At 36.8% G+C, this 21,150-nt stretch overlaps 1 protein-coding gene across 2 annotated transcripts in view; it reads right to left on the bottom strand.

Annotated features, from left to right (window-relative positions):
- Positions 1–21,150, bottom strand: part of rabgap1l (RAB GTPase activating protein 1-like) — a 423,532-nt gene that overhangs the window by 365,173 nt on the left and 37,209 nt on the right. For both annotated transcript variants that reach the window (XM_088598822.1, XM_088598823.1), the window contains exon 8: positions 1,661–1,727. In XM_088598822.1, coding sequence (XP_088454948.1) covers positions 1,661–1,727 — 67 coding nt within the window. The remainder of the gene's footprint in view (positions 1–1,660; positions 1,728–21,150) is intronic.

Raw genomic sequence — 21,150 nt, 5'->3', positions numbered from 1 at the left:
GTCGTTGCTAATGTCACTAAAATTACAGATATTTCTTGAGAAAAGACCATCTGTAAAATAAACGGGAAACACCGTGTATTATCCAATAGCAATATTAGTCTGGCATACAGCATTTTAAAATAAAATACAATGATCTATTGGAAAACATGGCTGTGTGGATGATTTGTAATTGATCATTGACGCGTTCATTTCAGAATATGTAGAATTGGATAATGCGACCTGTTCCCCTGCAAGACTGAGCAACAGATAAGCTTACATTTAGCTAAGCTATGTTTGTTAGTGAGCAACATGTAAGCGATCCAGAAATGTAAGTCGGATAGCAAGAAACGCAAAGAACAGAAAAGACAATTAGAGAGGAAAAGTTTAAAGTTAACTTTTTAATTTGTTTACTGGACACTGTGATCAGTGAGATAGTAGAACGTTTTTGTTTCTTGAGCGAATTCAGCTGTCTTTTTGGCATTTTATTTGATATAAAAAATACTGAAGATAATTCAGCTGAAGCCTGCAATGAACTTGCTTTGTTTTTAGGAGACATGGTGGAGATTTTGCAACTGAATTAAAGTTTCTGTCTCATCTGCTCCCCAATGAAGTCAACACTCCATCTGAAGTACTGCAGTATTTGGTCAACAAAGATATGAAATCATTCAGTTTTGTTTTTGACAAGGCTAACGTTAAGTGCGTGATATATCATAATAAAGAAAAAGCTGTTCAAATATTTTTCTTATTTTTATTTTATTTCTTGTGATGTGTTGATTGGACTCTTTCTGTAATCAATACATGGTCTTTGTAAACCCATGTTTGTAGCTTGTACAGTATATGCATATTTTCTCTGATTACCGGTGTTGATTAGGCTACTGCTGAGGTATGACACGAGCCCATTTCAAACAATGAGGACAGCCTGGTACTTGTATGGGCCACAGAAGTGTTTATGGTCGCTCATGTGGATCGCGAACTGTAATAGGTTGGGAACCTCTGCCCTAGAGTATTTGATTTATTTTGTATGTGGAGGACACGGTTAAGATAGATCCTGTTTATAATTGAAGAGAGTCACTAAAAGTATTAAAATAATTAGCTTTATTTTTTATTAATCTCACTCACAGACACACCAGACATGTAAGGATTAACTTGACTGGACACAGGTCTCACATAGATCTTTACAAATAAAAAAAAGTTATGGTTTCTTATCACCCAAACAAAAGACACAAACTGTTGCAGATTGCTACAAGAGCAGTGCCCTCAACCCCCCATAACATCATTGTTATCAAATCACTGTTGACCTTACAAAAAGTCTCCTGAGTCAGAAACTTTTTGATAAAATTCTCCACATAACTTACAAAAAGCTACAACTGGGAGAAAATGTTTTCAAAAAGAAAAAATCACACTACTGACACTCCTACCAAGCATCTTCAAAACCAAACACATTTTCTTTTTTTTTTTATTTTAGTTTGTACCACTTGTTCTTAGTATAGTATCTAGACATGGTAGTTAGATAGCTTTGATGGTATTTGGTAGCATAAAGAGAGTCAATATCACATTGGCAGAAATCATATTACTGTGCTTGTATCACTTGGCTGCACATTGGACTATCACTGTCATTAATGTATAAAATTAATGCACAACAGCCAATGGAAGAAAAGCAATGTAAAGTCTAAATCCTTACCATGTCCAGCAAATGCATGTCACTGTTTCGCACCTTTTGGCCGGGACTGAGGAGCATTCCAAAACATCTAGGAGACAAAGTACAAAACGATAAAGCAAGGAATTAACTACAAAAAATACAGCAGAAAAAGCCATTCTTGAAAGGTTGTTTCTTCAACCTTCAAAAGTGTGTATGAGGTATTTTATCTAATTATTCCAACATTATGTCCTCTTACTATTAATCTTCCTAGTGGATTGTGTCATTTTAGGTTTGGTTAGGATATTTTTCTTTATTCAGTAAAACAGACTTTATTGTTAACATTGTGAAGCACTGATTAAATGGGTTTCATGCCAGCAAGCGCAACAGTGCATGTATGCTGAATTTAAAAGCATACAGAGACATTAAATACACAGTACTTTGCTTAAGGAATTGATGACTGTTTACCAGGCTATGGATCCACACTTCCAGTGCCTGAAAAAGCATTCACACCGTTACAATGATGTTGTTATTGCCTGGTTAAAAATGATTATTTTTAACCGTCTCAGGCAATTTTTAACCGGCCGTCTCAGGCAGTGATTATAATTGAGTGCCCATTACATATGTATATATATGATCAAAATTTTTATGTTCAAATTGAACAACTTTATGGATACCTCTGCCAGCACTTACAACTATGAGACATCTGTATAAGTCTCCACCAACTCTGCACACTGGGATGCTGTACTTTTTTACCATTCTTTTTTGCAAATTGCATAAGCTCTGTCAGGTTGGTTGGTGATCGTTGACTGACAGCATCAAGTCTTGTCATAGACTCTCCATAACATTGAAGTCAGGATGTTGTGTACCAGACTGATTTAAGTGGCTATCAACAGCCTTTGTTCATTTCCCAGAATCCTAAATATGAGTTTTGTTTGGATACTGGAATATATAATCAAATGTTACATGCTCCTGTCAATATAAGTACTGATCTTGAAGTTAAAGTGAAATTACCTAAAAGATAGTAAGCTGCTTGCCACCCTATAGAGGTCTATAGGGTCCAGATTTCATTCAAGTATGTACAGTAGCATGTTTGATTCATTGAGGTATGATATTATAACAGAAATTAAAGTTATTGTATGAATGAATTAACATAAAAAATACTAAAAATGACAAAACTACTCAGAATACACACATTGTCCTATGATTTAGAACTGGGGTTTCCAACCAGGGGTTCACGAACTAAGAAAAACAACAGTAGTAATATTAATATTTTACAAAGTGAAAAGAAGCATGTTAAGAGGGTTGCTGTTGCATTCACAGATGCAGCCATTCGAAATGTAAAAAATAAAAATGTCAATATACTGTAGTGTCCATAATATTTGCTATTTTAATTTTTCAAAGAAATGTTTATTTGTTAAAAAAAAAAGTTAAGAAAAAGCACGCAAAGATAAGTTTCAGGCAAGCTGGCTGAAAATATATCTGTGGTTTGAAATGAAAGATGGAGAAATGAGCTGCTCAGCTAGCAACATGTACAATAGTGTGAGGTTTACTAGCCAGTGTTACTAAATGGAATTCTAAATGGAATGTCCTTCTTTAAAGCATCTGAAGATTGACAGGTCGAACTACGGAATCTATCTGAATGACAGAGGTTTGTCAGAAATGTATCAAGCACACTCTTAAAAGAGTTAGATGCAACTGTGGGCACAAGTCCTTAGTTTTCCTTAATACTGGATGAGTCCACTGATATAAGTAACAGTAAGCAGCTTATTACTTATGTATGGCACATACATGGAAACAAGGTGAAAACTAAATTTTTTATAAACTCAGAAATTGCAGATGGATGGGCAGAAACCATTTTAAAGATAAAAAGCAACTTATGAGTGAAAAAAATTAAATGGAAGCAAAATTGTTGCAGTATGCACAGAGCTGTTATGACAGGAAGCTGCCAAAGAGTTGTTCAAAAACAACCGGATTGCACTGCACGGCTCATTGGCTTGCCCCTGCTGCATGTGATGCAGCCAGATTTGTGTTAGTGAAACGATTGCTTCATTTAATCTCTTTACTATGCATGTTTAATATTGAATATTAATATGGAATCTTACAACTAAAGGGAATTTTTTGTAGCTGAGCATAAAAATAAAGTAATAAAATAAAGAGCATAAGGTCTCTGAAGGTCATAAATGATATTAATTTAAGAATATAAATAATTATTCAAGCTGTATATGGCTGGTAGTAGTAGTTTAAATAAAAAATACACACCAGTATTCCACTTTCTTCCTAAACATTTTAAGCATCAAAATCTTTCATTCGGTTACATACTGTGATAATTTTTGAAAAGTTTTTCTGTACTCTTTCTGACTATATTAAATTTATATGCTATAGAAAAAGTTATAATGTTTTAACACTTTCTATGAATATTTGTGCTCATAATTTCAGTAAAAAAATGCATACTTTTTAGAATTTGATTAATAGGGAATATATTATGGAATCGCATATCTTAAATTAATAACACTATAATTATATTCACATCGCTCAAATTATTACAGTAGTACACTTTCTTAAACATCTACATCCATTTGACTCCTTCACCTGCGATTACTTGGAAACCTTTTGCCTGCCCTGTTCAGTTATAGCTTAAGCTGTCAAGTGTCACATTGGTGTAATGGCTTAGGTGTGTGCCTTGCATGCTGGAGGCTGGGGGTTCGAACCCAGCTGTCACCATGAGTTTTCTTTTAAAAAATTTCTTCCAAGCATTTCTTTGAAAATCTAAAATAGAAAATATAATCAACACTATATTGATTTTGTTGGTATTTCTAAATATCACAACACGTTCAAAGTTAAGTTATTTATTAATAACAACCAATAATTTCAGACTGCTTGTATTTTAAAATTGTATTTTGTTCGGGGTGATTTGTCATTCTTTTCACAAACTTCAATTTATTAAACATCTATTTTTGAGACAGGGTGTTCCAGACCTCTGTTTAATTTCTGCAACTCCCTCTGTATTCCATGACCTTTTCTATGAATACTTGCGCTTGTTATTGCAGTAAAAAATCTCATACATTTTAGAATCCACTAAATAGGGAATATAATATGGAATCGCTTATCTAAAGAAATTAATAATGATATTAATTTAAGGATCTAAATATATGTATTTATATAGCTGGTAGTATAACTGTAAGACACTTTCTTTGTAAACACGTTTTATTTTTAATTTGACTCATTCACGCATGATTCCTTTAGAAACATTTTTAAGCTGTTCGTCTCAGCTGTGTTGAGCTTCTGAGCAGCCCGTTGGTGCAGTGGGTTTGTCAATAGAGGTTCTGCCTAGACAAGAAGTTCCCAACCTATTACAGCTAAATATTTACAAAATATTGCAAAAACTAAGGCACCAGTACAGCTCTTTCTTATGATATCTCTCGTACTTAACATTAGCCTTGTCAAAAACACTGAACGAGCGGAATCTAAAGGAACTGAATATTTTTACACAAGTGCAGGGTAGCCTTCTGTACCAATGAATTTATGAAGACGTTGAGAAACAAAAATATGCACAATAACTATAAGAACAGTTATAAAACAGAAGTATATGTTAACTCCCCATCCGTTACATTATATTCAACACATAGATTTTCAAATGGACGCAGGAATGCACAGTCACTCAGTAGCCTGCAGCTAGTCCGGCAATAAACATGCACACCTTCTTTCTGGCTAACTTAGTGAGAAGGCTGGTTCTCTTTGACACATACCAAATGCTGGATGTCGGGCTGCAGAGATGTATTTTGTTTGGCTTTAAAGCCTCATTTGATAACACTTCGGAACACAAAGCACACAGCGGCAGCGGCTCATTCTCAGTTCCCATTTTCTCTTTTTTAGTTTAGGTTTAGATTTTGGGTTATTGGTATAAGACACTGAAGTGGTTTCTTTGCTTGTAGATGGGCCTTCCTCTGTGTCCTTGTAAAAGAACCAAACGCAAGCCACTTACCCATGACATGAAGGGTACTTAGGCAGTTATACTACATTCTGCATTAGCTTTCTTGTCATGTCACATATAATAGCACTAAATGACAGTCACGTCATGCCAGCATGCTAAGCCATAATATATACAAATGTTTATATTATGTTATTTATATTATATATAATGTTACATATTTATGACTGCTTTACAATTACAGCCAGGCTGGCACAACCCATACCTGGGGCCAGTTTGCAAGTAAATACAAAGGCTCCCCCGGATTCCTTCTGCCTCCACCAGTGCACACAGAGCAAGAGAGCAGAATTCAAACGGGCTAACATATTGAACTTGATACTTCGTAACGAGCTAGTTAAAACTTGACTTGTCGTGCTTTCGTCGTAGCAAACTTAGTGATGATATCACGGAAATCCACCTGCCTTGCGGTACTGTTCTCTATAAACATCAAAGCCAGAGCTGACAGTCTGTCCTGTGTCATGGTGGACCTTAGATAAGTCTTGATCAACTTCAGCACTGGTGACAGCAACTGGAATTTTTAAAAACACTTGACATGCTATCACTATGTCTGGAAACACGGATTTCATATCTTTATTGACCAAATACTGCAGTACTTCAAATGGAGTGTTAACTTCATTGGGGTGCAGATGAGACAGAAACTTTAATTCAGTTGCCAAATCTCCGCCATGTCTCCTATAAACTAGGCAAGTGTGTTGCAGCTTCAGTTGAATTATCTCCGGTATTTTTAATGTCAAATAAAATGCCCAAAAGATGTCTGAATTCACTCAGGAAAGAAAGAATTAGCTCAATGTACACATTGTGAATTTTTTCACAGCCTTCACTTTGTCATTTTCTGATCACAATTTTCTTATGTCCATATCTTCGCAAGGGAAACACATAAAGCCTTCAAACCAAATGCATTTTAAAGACCACGACTTGCGGGACTGCTGTGTACATAGGTTCACAATACAAGAAATACTGCTCAATACGGGTTCGTGAGAACAACCTGTATATGACCATAGAAATACAGAACAGCACCGAAACAAACTCAAGGTAGTCTCCAGTTATCCAGCCTGTAAGCAGGGAATAAAGATTTGTTTGATTTCTGAAACCCTTTCTCTATGTCCTGTTTTCATTCAGGTAAGAGTCAACTATATACACAATACAGCTGACAGCAGGAAAATTCCTATTCTTTACTCAGCAGCTTATTAAAAACAGCACCCATGATGTTCAAACCGATTTGTTACACAGAAGACTGACACAGCTTTGCATTGTGAATCTCTTTTTCTTATGCTTTTATTTTATGTGGCACTATGCACTGGGATAGGGGTATGCTGTTCACAAGCCAATAGCGTTTAAACCACAGCACCCACAATGCTACAAGTAAGTGTTTTACACACTAAGCAGGTCCTCTAACCTTTCCAAGCCTTGTTTTGGGCTGTGAAACCTTTTTTTTCAATATGGCACCATTAGACATGCGATCCACTGAGATAATGGGGTCTTCTTCATGAATCAATAGCTTTTTAAGCACAACACCCACAGTGCTGCAATCAAGTGTTTTACACAGCAGATGGCCCCCCTCACCATATACAACCTTGCTTTGGGTTGTGAAACTTTTCCTTATTTTTTAATTATTTTTTCCATATGGCACCATTAGAGAGGCGGTACATGGGGATGGGGGGTGCTATTCATGAGTCAACAGCTTTTCAAGCACAACATTCAAAATGCTGCAACCAAGTGTTTTACACACTAAGCAGGCCCTCTTATCTTTCACCGTCATGATTTCGAATGTGAATCCCTTCCATAATGTTGTATTATTTCTGGAAGATAGCACCATTGAACAGCAATACAGGGGGATAGGGGGTCACTGTTCATGACTCAATAGCTTTCAAACCACAACACTTACAGTGCTGCAACCAAGTGTTTTACACTCTAGACCTCTGACCTTTCACAACCTTGTGTTGGTTTGTGAAGCTTTTCTGTAATGTTTTATAATTTTTGTAATACTACACCATTAACAGGCAATACACTGGAGTGGGGGGTGCTTCCAGTAATTTCTGGGTTTCCTGAGTTTTATTTCAGTTTCATATTGGTTCTGAAAGTTAACACGTATGCAAGACATACTGTTTTTTGGGCATATTGAAACTGTTACTTAGCTTTCTTTCTGAGGGGAGTTATCCTGAGAAAAGATGTACTTTTCTTTACTATTATGCTATGCTGTGCAGTATGGGGTGGCTGTTTACTTATCAATAGTGCCTGGAATCTAAAACCATTAGAAGGGTTACAAACAACTGGAGGTCATTCACTCAATCTAGCTAAAGTAGTAGTCAATAATATATTCATTTGAGGACCTTCTGTTTTTTTTAAGCTTTTGAAGTTGACCCACAACTGGCTAAAGAACTGCCCCTTGCTGTCTGTATTAAACCTAGTTCACTCAGTAGTTTAAACTAAGTGTAAAGTGCTATGAGGAGAAATGCATGAAGCCATAGTTTTTTAAATCTTTTAAATCATGGGTGCTCCTACACTTGAGAGGTCTGCATAAAGGACCCAAAGAATCTACAAGTTTCACAGCTCAAGGTCAAAGTATCCATAAATTTTGCCAAAGCTATTTGATTCAAGTGGCTTTTTAATTCTTTTTTGGTAACATATCTATTGTTACGCCATGCCCCCGTCACTCCACCTCCCATTCCAACACGGTTCCCAATTAGCCCATTTACCCCAGCCTATTTAATGCTGCTTCGCACTCTCCCCTGAGCTCAGTATTAGGTTTTTCCTGGTTAGAGCTTCTCCCAATTAATTACTTCTTGGTTTTTGGCTTCCTGACTCTGGTTTGTTCTCCGACTACATCTCCTGGTTTTGTTTTGGTACTTTGGTTATCGTTCTGGCTTTGACTTTTGGCTTCCTCACGGCTTACGGCTCTGCTTCTGATTTTGTACTTTTGTACCGGTTTGTTTACCTTCGGCTTTCGGACCTCAGACTGTTTAATCGACTATGCCTCTGGAGTTCATCCTGGTTATTCTAGACAGGGTCCTCATTTATATTCCTCAATATTATATCCTAATATATCCCATTGTCCTCGATATTATACATGAATCCATGAGCACTGGCACTGTACTAACGGTCCTCAAAACTGCTGCCATTACCCCGGTGCCAAAAAAGCCTAACATGGCTCTCGACAATCTTAACAATTTTCGCCCCATCTCCGACTTACCCTTTCTTGCTAAAATTCTAGAACGTGCTGTCACACTTCAGTTACATAACCACCTCATGACAAACAACCTTTTTGAACCCCTCCAATCTGGCTTCCGTCAACTTCACAGAAGAGACACTGCCCTGGTCAAAGTCACTAATGATCTTCTAATAGCTTCTGATTCTGGTTCTCTTTCTATACTCATCCTTCTTGATCTCAGTGCTGCTTTTGACACTGTTGACCATAACATCTTACTTTCTCGTCCTGAGACTGTGTTTGGAGTTTCTGACACTGCTCTCAAATGGTTCAAATCTTTCCTCACTGATCGCTGTCACTTTGTCTCTCTTAATGGGTACAGGTCTGAAATTGGTCTTGTTAAGTCTGGTATTCCTCAGGGCTCAATACTGGGCCCCTTGCTCTTCAGCATTTACATGTTCCCACTTAGTCAGCTTTTAAGATCACATGGCCTCGGCGTTCATTTTTACGCTGATGATACTCAAATATACATCCATACCAAACCTGACACTGATGTGGCTGTCCCTATTCTATCTAACTGCATCTCTGACATAAACATTTGGATGTCTCAAAACTTCTTTCATCACTGCGACAAGACTGAAGTCATGCTTATTGGCACCCCCCATCAACTTCGTAAAGCCAGTCCTGTAACCCTATCTGTAGATGGCTCTGTACTTGAGCTTCAATCAAAATTGAAAAACCTTGGGGTTATATTCGATTCTGGCTTAACATTCGACCCATATGTGCATACTGTCAAAACATCTTTTATTCACGCCCTATGCTATCATTAACTGTGGCTGAAAAGCTGATCAACACATTTGTGTTCTCTCAAATTGACTACTGTAATGCTCTACTCACTGGGGTATCTAAATCTACTCTGAACAAACTGCAGTATGTCCAAAATTCAGCAGCCAGAATCCTGACCAGATCTAGTGCACACAATGTGTTCACATTACTCCTATCCTGGAGTCCTTACACTGACTTCCGGTCAAATTCCGTGTAGACTTTAAAATCCTCATGCTATAAGTATATACCTATAAGGCTCTGCATGGCTTGGCATCTCAGTACCTGTCTGAACTATTATCGCCTTACTCCCCACCTCGCAACCTTCGCTCTTCTAATTCTGCTCTCCTTACTGTCCCCCAAGCCCATCTACATTGTATGGGTGACAGGGCCTTCTCCTGTTATTCCCCCAAGCTCTGGAACTCTCTCCCCAAGGATATCAGAGAGTCACCTTCTCTAAACTCCTTCAAATCCAGACTCAAAACCCTCTTCTTCAGAAAAGCCTTTACTTAACTGGTTCCATTCTTCACCGCTCTGCTTTTCTTATTACCACCATCCACGGTCTCCTCTATATATTGTAATTGTGTTTTATCTTGTGTATTCTTCTTATTTATTGTTGTTGTCATCCTGTAAAGCGCTTTGAGAAGCCACCTTTAAAGGCGCTATATAAAATAATGTTTATTATTATTATTATTATTATTATTATTATTATTATTATTATTATTATTCCCTGATATCTATCACAAACAAATTGTGCCTAGGGATGTTTTTTACAGCAAGACATTATGTTGTGTCTGTACAACTGAAACACATTTTGGAGTACTTTTACAATGCTTTTAACAATGCCCACATCGTTATCGACAATGGAAATGTCTCTGGAATAGGCATATTGTATAAATTATAAAACTTAGGCTATCTACAATAGAAAGGAACCGGTTTGACATGTACAGTAAAATGTGACATCTCTGGAGTGTCGAGTAAATATCCAACATGAGCTCATTTGCAAGGCTATTAAAAAAGGTTGATCGAGATAACAGTCTGGGTTTGGCGAGTTTCGACTGTCTCCTGTCTTGGGCGAAAGGAATCTGTCTTTCATTGGAAGACAATGAACCTATTCTACTCGTACATGAGACACCAAGGGATTGGGTTGATACAGCCAGCAGCCATATCATCCTGCAACTCACAACTGGCAACCCACTGAAGCTAAGCAGGTGTGAGCCTGGTCAGTACCTGGATGGGAGACCTCCTGGGAAAAACTAAGGTTGCTGCTGGAAGAGGTGTTAGTGGGGCCAGCAGGGGGCATTCCTCTTGCGGTCTGTGTGGGTCCTAATGTCCCAGTATAGCAACGGGGACACTATACTGTAAACAGGGGCCGTCCTTTGGATGAGACGTAAAACCGAGGTCCTGACTCTCTGTGGTCATTAAAAATCCCAGGGTATTTCTCGAAAAGAGTAGGGGTGTAACCCCGGCATCCTGGCCAACTTTCCCATTACAAAAAAAAATCAGCGAGCCTGCACTACAACAGCCATATTATGGAGATAAAGACTTTTTACGGGAAAAATATAGCGCCATTTTTCATTCAATGAGTGTCTGAGTCAATGTGTCCGTCCTCACCGAATCTGAAAATACCACAATATTATAAACGCCATTAGGCTGGACAAATTTTTTTTTTAAATTTTTAACAAATAAATCAATAATGAGATGTAATGATGTGTTCCTGCTTAACTTAGACATTGCACGATTTGAAAAGCTATAAAAACAGGTTTTGATAGTTAATAACCACTTTTTACACGCAAAAAACGGGTGATCTTTCTTCCTTGTGGTCAGCCTAGAATCTTTGTGTACGCTGTTTCACTTTTTTTTCTTATCTCACCCGCGATTCGGGCACAGAGTGGTTAAAAAGAAGTCAGACAGGCAGAGGGAAGGGAGAGGGGTGAAAATATTACCTGTTAGAAAATAGGTGGATTTACACCTGTGAAAAGCATTCCAATTTTAATGGAATAAACATTATTCATAAATGATCTTGGACGGTCTGTAAACTGTAAACTAAAGATTTATAGAGACACGCTGAATATCACATCTTTTTACACTTGGAAGAACAATCCAATGTTGATTTGACACTGAAGATATTATTAATAACCTTTTAAATCTGAAGCTGTTAATTCTATTTCTGACCTGCGCACCTCCACACTTGCATGTCATGGTTCATCATGGGTGAATAAGTCAAATTAAAAATAAAAAGTGGAATACAGTAATCAGCTGGGGACTTGGACCCTTGTGATATTTCGAGCTCTGGTTGAATGATAAGTGTCACAGTTTAAATAATTTTCGTAGTTAGAAATTATGAAACGATCTGTTAAAAGCAAGGGAGTTTTTATGTCCGTTACAGTAAAAGAAAATGCCTGACAAAGTAGGGCTTGGACAGATTCCAAGTGCATTTTTGCAATTTACGTTGCATTGTGCATTGTGCTGCTGTAATACAGTTTAAAATAATTAAAAATCTAAACAATATCAGCTTTATTTATGGGTTGCAATTTAAAAAAAGTAAAAAACCGCACTCAAAATGCAATTTAGAGCTTTCTGGCAAGAGAAGACACCCAAATTAATAATGTAACATGCCACTGTTTGTGCATGAACAAGGTTATACTGCTATTTCCTTAGATAAAAAAATAATGTTATTAAGTTTTTAATAAAATGCTTTTATTCACTCATAATTTGACAATTTCAGGAAGACTAAGGAAGGACTAAGGGAATTGTCATCTGTTGTTGAAGCTCTGTGAGCTCGGTGACTTTGAGACCACTTGTTATCCCAGGTTGTTTGAATCGCCACAATTCAAATAGAGAAAAAAGACATGACTGACAAGATTTAAGATGTGGCTGTCAATGTTGGATTAAAAAAAACACGTTGCCCGACGTTAGTTGCATTGCTTGAAAAATAATTTTATTTCGAGAGACTGGATAAGTAATTCAAGTGTTTTTTTAACTTCCTGAAAAACAAATAATAATTTAACTATATGTGCATACGTTTTATGATATGTCGCTGTTGTGAATGTCTGTGGAGTGTATCTTTTTTGCCTGTCTGTCCTGGCTGTGCTCTCTCGCTCGCTCGCTCGCCCTCCCCCCCTCTCTCTCTCCATTCAATTCAAGGTGCTTTATTAGCATGACAGATGGGTACAATCAGTGTTGGGTATTTACTTTGCTTTGAGATGCCACTTTTAAAGGTGATATATAAAATCAAGGCTTTAACTTGCTTTAACTCTGCAAGTCTGAGTTCTTGTGTCTGTCCTATCCGAACCCAAAAGTATTACAATATGTATCTTAATAGCAGGTGGTGTACAGCTTTTTAGTATAGATTACACTTTTCTAAAATGTATTTAAAAAATAAAAACGATTACAATCTAATCTTTCCACGTTTGATCCCAAGATCCCAAGAAAAATAAATCTAAACGGGAAGAAAGCTATGCAGAAAGTTTATTAAGATCCTTAGAAGACAAAGATATCAATTTATTTTGCATTTGTCTGATTGTGAATCAAAAAACACATATATTTAAACCCACGTTTGGGATTTAAATCAAAACGCGATTTAAATCAATATAAATGTTTATATTGTAACGCATAGGTGACTATTCATTGTTATTAAAATGACTTAAATTCGATCATGTTGTGATATTTAGAAATATAAATTTGTTTGGTGCGAGTGAGGTTTTATTTAATCTCTAACCAAGGGAAACATTTCATTTTTTCAAAGAAATGTTTGTTAAAAAAAAGAGTCATGGCTCCAGCGGGATTCGATCACAGACCATGTGACGTGGGATTCAGGAACCTAACCCACAGCGCCACCGGCAAGGTCACATGCAGAGTGCTGAAAAAGCACTACAGAAACATTATCAACAGACAATGTACAGCGTGTACTATTCTTGTGTTGCAGTACATGAATATAATTATATCGTTATTAATTTCTTTACATACGCGATTCCATATTATATTCCCTTTTAATCAAATTCTAAAAGTATGCTTGTTGACTCCTGTATCACATTACTTAAAGACTTCGAAGCTTAAAATGTTTAGGGAGAAATGGAATACTGGTGTGTATTTTTTATTTAAAGTACCAAGACCAGCCATATACTGTATGTTTATGTTCCAAAATTAATATCGTTTATGGCCTTCACACGCGTTACAGTATGCTCCTATTCTTTTTATGCTCAGCTACTAAGATTTCCCTTCAGTGGTAAAATTCCATATGAATATTCAATGCTAAAACGGGCACAGTAAAGACATTTACTGTAAATCTTTCTACGACCAACCAACGGACCACGAGTGTCCCTGTCGGTCAACCAATCACGTACCGCGGTATTTTGCGTCACGATGTGTGACGCCGTAGCCAATTACCTCCGGTACGTGTCTGTACCGCGCACTTTGAATGGCTGCATCTGTACATGTTTATAATGATAATATAGTGACAATATAGTTGATTATATTTATTGTCAGTAATAAATCAGTAGCGGTTTAAAATTATTTCTTGTTATTAATAAATGACTTAGGTTTGAAAATGTTGTGATATTTAGAAATTTAAAAAATGTCAATATAGTGTCCATAATATTTGCTATTTTAGTTTTTCAAAGAAATGTTTATTTGTTAAAAGAAAACTCAAGGCGACAGCAGGGCTTGACCCACGGACCTCAGGCTTATAATGCACACGCTTAAGCCATCACGCCCCACAGACGCAGTCACGTGGAAAGCAGTGAAACTGAAGTACACATATCCATAGAAAGTGTCTTATACTACTGTTTGAGCTACAGTATATGAATATAATCATATTGCTAATAATTTCTTTAGATATGCGATTCCATATTATATTCCCTATTAATCAAATTAAAGTATGCTTTTGTTTGCTCTGATAACGAGTGTATTCGCAGAAAAGATTAAAACATTATCACTTTTCACAAAGTATATAAACTTAATATGGTCAGAAGGAGCACGTAAAAACATTTCCAAAATAATGTAAGACTTTGATGCTTAAAATGTCTAGGAAGAAAGTGGAATACTGGTGTGCATTTTTTCTTTAAAATACCAATACCAGCCATATACAGTTTACATAATATGTGTATGTTTAGATTCTCAAAACTTACTTTGTATGATTGGAAACGAATACATGATCGGATCAACGAAACGCTGTAGTGTAACTCTTTGTCAATGAAAAAATAAAAGTATTTTTGTTTACAAAGACAGTTACAAAGAAAGTGGGCCAGGGTAATACTTTTTGCTTACAGCTTGTCCAAGGTCATTCATTATTAATACTATTAGTAATATCTTCGGTAAAGACTTTGATACATAAAATATTTCTACATAAAATATTTATGATAAAGGTGGTAGGTTGTGTACTTTTGTCCAACTGATCAATCTTGCTTTTATAAAACATACCAACTTTTTAAAGTTTAATGATTAACATGCTGTAATACACAGTTTAAAATGAAAAGTCTAAAGAGTATACAACTTAAATTCTTAATTAGATAAAGACTGTCCCTCAGCAGTGATTGGGATTCGAAACCGAGGGTTTTCTGGTGACAGCTCAAATGCTGTACATGAGAGGTTAAGCTTTATTAGCTCCACCTGGTGGTGATTCCGGATACTATTATCATAACAGCGGTATTATGCAGTATGACGCGATATGACACCCACCGCGTTGTAACACAGCATACCCTGCTCGTTTTGAATGACTGCATCTGTATGAAAAACACCTGACCAGATAAAGCTTTCCAGTACTTTCTTTGTGTATATCCTAATTGCAGTGGGGAGAGAGTGTGTGTGGGAAGGTTTACACTGCAATTCAATTGGGACTTTGTAATCTTCACACCTGAAGCATTGTGTTTCTTGTCTTCCCTTTTCAGCATTGAATAAACTTTTAGTTATTCCTTTGCAGTCTGTGCCTGCTGACGCAGCTCCCTATTTGAACTCTCGGTTCTTGACTGAGAAGGTTTTGGAGAACTTTACAAGTTCTATGTGATGCAAGTTTGAAGTGTGATGACAAATTAAACCAATTGTTAATATGATGTTTACACTGATGCGTTTATCAATTTTATATATCAGAGTGTATTTACTTGACATTCACAATCACTTAAGCGTACGGAGGAGTGTCAAATGTCAAGAAGACGTCCCGCCTTTCCCCCATGGACAGACTGGCAAAGCAATTTGGAAGGATTAAGTATCCAGCCATTTCAAAGGGTACAACTGCAGCAGCCACAAATAAATAAAAAATAAACTTTTTTCTCATGATCATAACTGTAACAAATTGTCACGTTTCGCTTCCTTATGTAACAATCATGTTTCTGAATTATGAAGCTTCTTAATTTTTGAAGAATTCGCTACCAATAAGTTTCTGAGCGCCATTAACAATATTAATTTATTGATATACCGTGCCTTCAGAAAGAATTCAGACCTCTCCACTTTTTACAAACTTTGTTGTGTTGAAGACGTATTTCAAAATGGATTGAATTGATTCTTTTCTGCAATCAATCGACACACAATACCCCATAATGACAAAATGAAAACATGTTTTTAGGAATTTTTGCAAGTTTATTAAAAATAAATAACTGAAATCTCCCATTTACATACGTATTCAGACCCTTTATTCAGTACTTTGTAGGACCACCTTCGCTCTTTAAGCGATTACAGCGGCAATTCTTCTTGGGTATGCTTCTATCAGCTTTGCACACCTGGATTTGGGCAGTTTCTCCCACTCTTCCTTGCAGATCCTCTAAAGCTCTGTCAGATTGGATGGGGAGCATCAGTGAACTACAATCTTCAGGTCTCTGCACAGATTTTCTATGGAGTTCAAGTCTGGGCTTTGGACGGGCCACTCAAGGACAATCAGAGACTTGTTCCGAAGCCACTCCAGAGTGGTCTTGGCTGTGTGCTTTGGAATATTGTCATGCTGAAAGGTGAATCTTCACCCTAGTCCAAGGTTGTGTGCGCTCTAGAGCAGGTTTTCTTTGAGGACCTCTCTGTATTTGGCTCTGTTCATCTTTCCCTCAAACCTGACCAGTTTCCCAGTCCCTGCCGCTGAGAAGCATATCCACAGCATGACGCTGCCACCAGCATGCTTCGCCATAGGGATGGTTTTAGCCAGGTGATGACCACTACCTGGTTTTCACCGGACATGGCGTTTGGCATTCAGGCCAAAGAGTTCAATATGTGTCTCATAAGACCAGAGAAATTTTTTCTTCAGAGTCCTTTAAGTGCCGTTTGTCAAACTCCAGGTGGGCTATCATATGCCTTTTACTCAGGAGTGGCTTCGGTCTAGCCACTCTACGATTGAGACCTGATTGATGGAGTGCTGCAGAGATAGCTGTCCTTCTGGCAGGTTCTCCCATCTTTACACAGGAACTCTGAAGCTCTGTTAGAGTGGCCATTGGGTTCTTGGTCACCTCCCTGACCAAGGTCCTTCTTGCCTGAATACCCAATTTTGCCAGACAGCCAGTTCTAGGAAGAGTCTTGGTGGTTCCAAAATTCTTCCATTTGACAATGACGGAGTCCACTGTGCTCCCGGGAACCTCCAAAGCATTGCCAATTTTTTATACCCTTTTCCAGATCTATGCATTGACACAATCCTATCTCTGAGGTCTACGGAGAGTTCCTTGGACTTCATGGCTTGGTTTTTACTCTGCCATGCGCCGTGAACTGTGGGACCATATAAAGACAGTTGTGTCCCTTTCTAAATCATGTCCAATCAAGTGAATTTGCCACAGGTGGACTACAATCAAGTTAGATCTAGAGACATCTCAAAGATGATCAAAAGAAATAGGATGCATCTGAGCTTAATTTGGAGTATCATAGTAAAGGGTCTGAATACTTACATAAATGAGAGGTTTCAATTGTTTATTTTTAATACATTTGCAAAAATTCCTAAAAATGTGTTTTCACTTTGTCATTATGGGTATTGTGTGTCAATAGATGGCAAAAAAGATTCAATTCAGTACATTCAAAAATAAGTCAACAACACAACAAAGTGAGGAAAAAGTGGAAGGGTCTCAATACTTTCTGAAGGCACTGTAGATATATGTATTTAGCTGGTTGTTTTAGGGTATTCATTTTATGTAACAGTAATTAAATGTTCAATTCACATTCATGTTCTCATAACAGGGTATGGGGAACCCCATCCCCTGGACAGTCAAAGGTGATAAAGGTGTTAAAAATTCAAAGGGTTGCCTGTGGCAGAGTTCAGCACATTTTTAATTAATGAGTGACTATAAACAGCAGTAGCACCTGTAGCAGCTGTATCAATGTTAGTTGTTTTATAATAAATTATATAATCATAATTATTATAAATGATAATAATTAACAAATCACGCATAACAAAACTGTGAAAGAAGCAGACCTTAAATTTAGATTGGGTATCTCCGTAGGTGTCCAAACAGTTCAGTGAAATAAACTGCAATACAGTCAGGCAGACAGATTTTAAATTCTTCAAGCAAAATTAGCTCTTTAAGGTTTGTCAAAATCAGATTCTTTGCAAGCAGTACACGACTTCTCAAAAGATACCCGTTTCTCTCATCCAAACAAAGGTTTGATTTTTTTTTTCAAACACTTGGATGGTATGCCTCAGGAACTCCTTCATAGTGTAATGCAAACAAAAGAGCTGCTGGGCACACCGTGATCTTGACATGCAGGTGAGTTCACAGCATCTGTTTTAAAAGGTTTTGTGTTAAGATTTCTATCTGTATAACTGTTAATACAATGGCAAATATAATTGATGTTCTACTGTTTAAAGTTTAAGAGAGCAAGGTGGCTTTCTGCTCAATTACATGAGATCTATAGTACAGTCAGATAGATTTTAAATTCTCTAACTACATTAGTTGTTTGTCAAATTCACCTACAGTACTTTGCGCAGTACACGACTTCTGAAAAGGTACCTTTTTCTCATGCAAACTCATCAAAGGTTTAAATTTGATAATTCCGAAACTTGGATGATATGCCTCAGGGACTCATTCATAAACTAATCAAACAACCCCCCCCACCGAGTCTCACCTCCCGATGTTTCACACACACAAATCCCATGAAGTGAGCTCCACCGATTTACCGAAACAGTAGCGCACACGGCAATGAACGGCAGTGAGTTTGCATACTGTATAAATATACTGTATATACAGTATGATATTGAATGGTTTCAAAGTCAGTACAGTACAGTATGTGTGAAATATTAATTTAATGACGTAAATATAATATATTTATATAGCTGGTAGTATTACCGTAGATCACGGTATACTTCCAGTCCAAATACTGTTCTTAATCAAAATTTACAAATTAAATGTATCATTGCTGGAATTTGTATTAAGACAAAAATAGCTTTTCTTAATGCAAATGTAAACATGAAAGAGGCACATCGCATTCACAACAAGCTATAATAACAAACTATTTTTACACATCCGGCTATGTAAAATATATAGCCAAAAGGATCGCTATAAAGTACAATTCCAAGCTGAAAAGACAAGACTTCTCAGACTTCTGAAGAAGACTTCTGTCTTCTCTATAACTCTTCAGTTTACAGCTTGTCCATGGTCATTCATTATTAAAATTATTAATAATATATTCCACATTGCATTTAAATTGGAACGTTTTTCCAAATATCAAAAGAGGAGAAACACAACATGTCTCCTCTATAACTCTTAAGTTTACAGAATAATTCCTGCAGAAACACACAACATTGTCACAACATAGTAAACAATAGTCGCTGGCTCACTTAAAGGTGTAACACGTCTGTCTTCACTATCATGGTAAGGTTTCAACATATTGATAAGCTGTTCCCTGGTCACTGGGAATTATAAAAATAACCCTTCTTCTTCCTGTTTAACTTAAAGAAGTCAGTGAAGAAATCGTAAATCATGAAACAATCGCTTATAATAATTCATCCAGATACACACACTCACACCAATTTTGCCAGAAACAACCTCCAGTATGTCTTTAGACTGCGCAGTACTGTACAGTATAATATACAGATGCAGCCATTCAAACAAGCGGGCGATACCGCATTATTTTGCAGTGCGCTTTACACAGTCTACCGTGAGTTACCGTAAATTCTCATATAGTACCGCAAGTAAAATAATAGTATCCGGAATTTCCGCAAGGTGGAGCTAATAAAGCTCAACCTCTCATGTTTGAGCTGTCGCCATCAAAGTCTTTAACGAAGATATTACTAATAGTATTAATAATGAATGACCTTGGACAAGCTGTAAACTCAAAGTATTGCCCTGGTCCACATTCTTTTTTTCATTGACCGTCTTTGTAAAAGTAACACCACAGCATTTCGCAATCACGCATTTGTTTCCAATCATGCAAAGTACAGTAATTTTTGAGAATCTCTGATTCACCATGCCTTTCACATGCTCATAAAAGAGACTGATTTAGGAACATAAACATATTTCTGTATGCAAACTGTACTGTATACAGTATGTATGTGTATATTTAATGTCTTTACTGTGCCCGTTTTAGCATTGAATATTTATATGGAATTTTACCACTGAAGGGAAATCTTAGTAGCTGAGCATAAAAAGAATAGGAGCATACTGTAACGCGTGTGAAGGCCATAAACGATATTAATTTTGGAACATAAACATACAGTATATGGCTGGTCTTGGTACTTTAAAGCAAACATACACACCAGTATTCCATTTCTCCCTAAACATTTTAAGCATCGAAGTCTTTAACTAACGTGATACAGGAGTCAACAAGCATACTTTTAGAATTTGATTAAAAGGGAATATAATGTGGAATCGCGCATCTAAAGAAATTAATAACGATATAATTATATTCATGTACCGCAACACAAGAATTGTACACGCTGTACGATGTCTGTTGATAATGTTTTGTAGGGCTTTTTCAACACTCCTCATGTGACCTTGCTGGTGGCGCTGTGGGTTAGGTTCCTGACTCCCACAGCACATGCTGGGTGTTTGACTGGAGCCATGACTTTTTTTTTTAACAAACATTTCTTTGAAAAAATAAAAAGTTTCCCTGGCTCAGAGATTAAATAAAACTTCACTCGCACCAAACAAATTTATATTTCTAAATATCACAACATGATCGAATTTAAGTCATTTTAATAACAATGAATAGTCACCTATGCGTTACAATATAAACATTTATATTGATTTAAATCGCGTTTTGATTTAAATCCCAAACGCGGGTTTAAATATATGTGTTTTTTGATTCACAATCAGACAAATGCAACATAAATTGATATCTTTGTCTTCTAAGTATCTTAATAAACTTTCAGCATAGCTTTCTCCCCGTTTAGATTGATTTTTCTTGGGATCCTGGGATCTAACGTGGAAAGATTAGATTGTAATCGTTTTTATTTTTTAAATACATTTTAGAAAAGTGTAATCTATACTAAAAAGCTGTACACCACCTGCTATAAAGATACATATTGTAATACTTTCGGATTCAGATAGGACGGACACAAGAACTCAGACTTGCGGAGTTAAAGCAAGTTAAAGTTAACGCACCTTGAACTGAATTGAACTGAGAGAGAGAGCACAGCCAAGACAGACAGGCAAATAACATACACTCCACAGACATTCA

Source organism: Lepisosteus platostomus, chromosome 11, assembly GCF_059453375.1.
Source record: "Lepisosteus platostomus isolate fLepPlt1 chromosome 11, fLepPlt1.hap1, whole genome shotgun sequence".
Classification (NCBI taxonomy): Eukaryota; Metazoa; Chordata; class Actinopteri; order Semionotiformes; family Lepisosteidae; genus Lepisosteus; species Lepisosteus platostomus.
The sequence above is the reverse complement of the archived record's forward strand: the minus strand, read 5'-3'. Positions and strand labels throughout refer to the sequence as shown.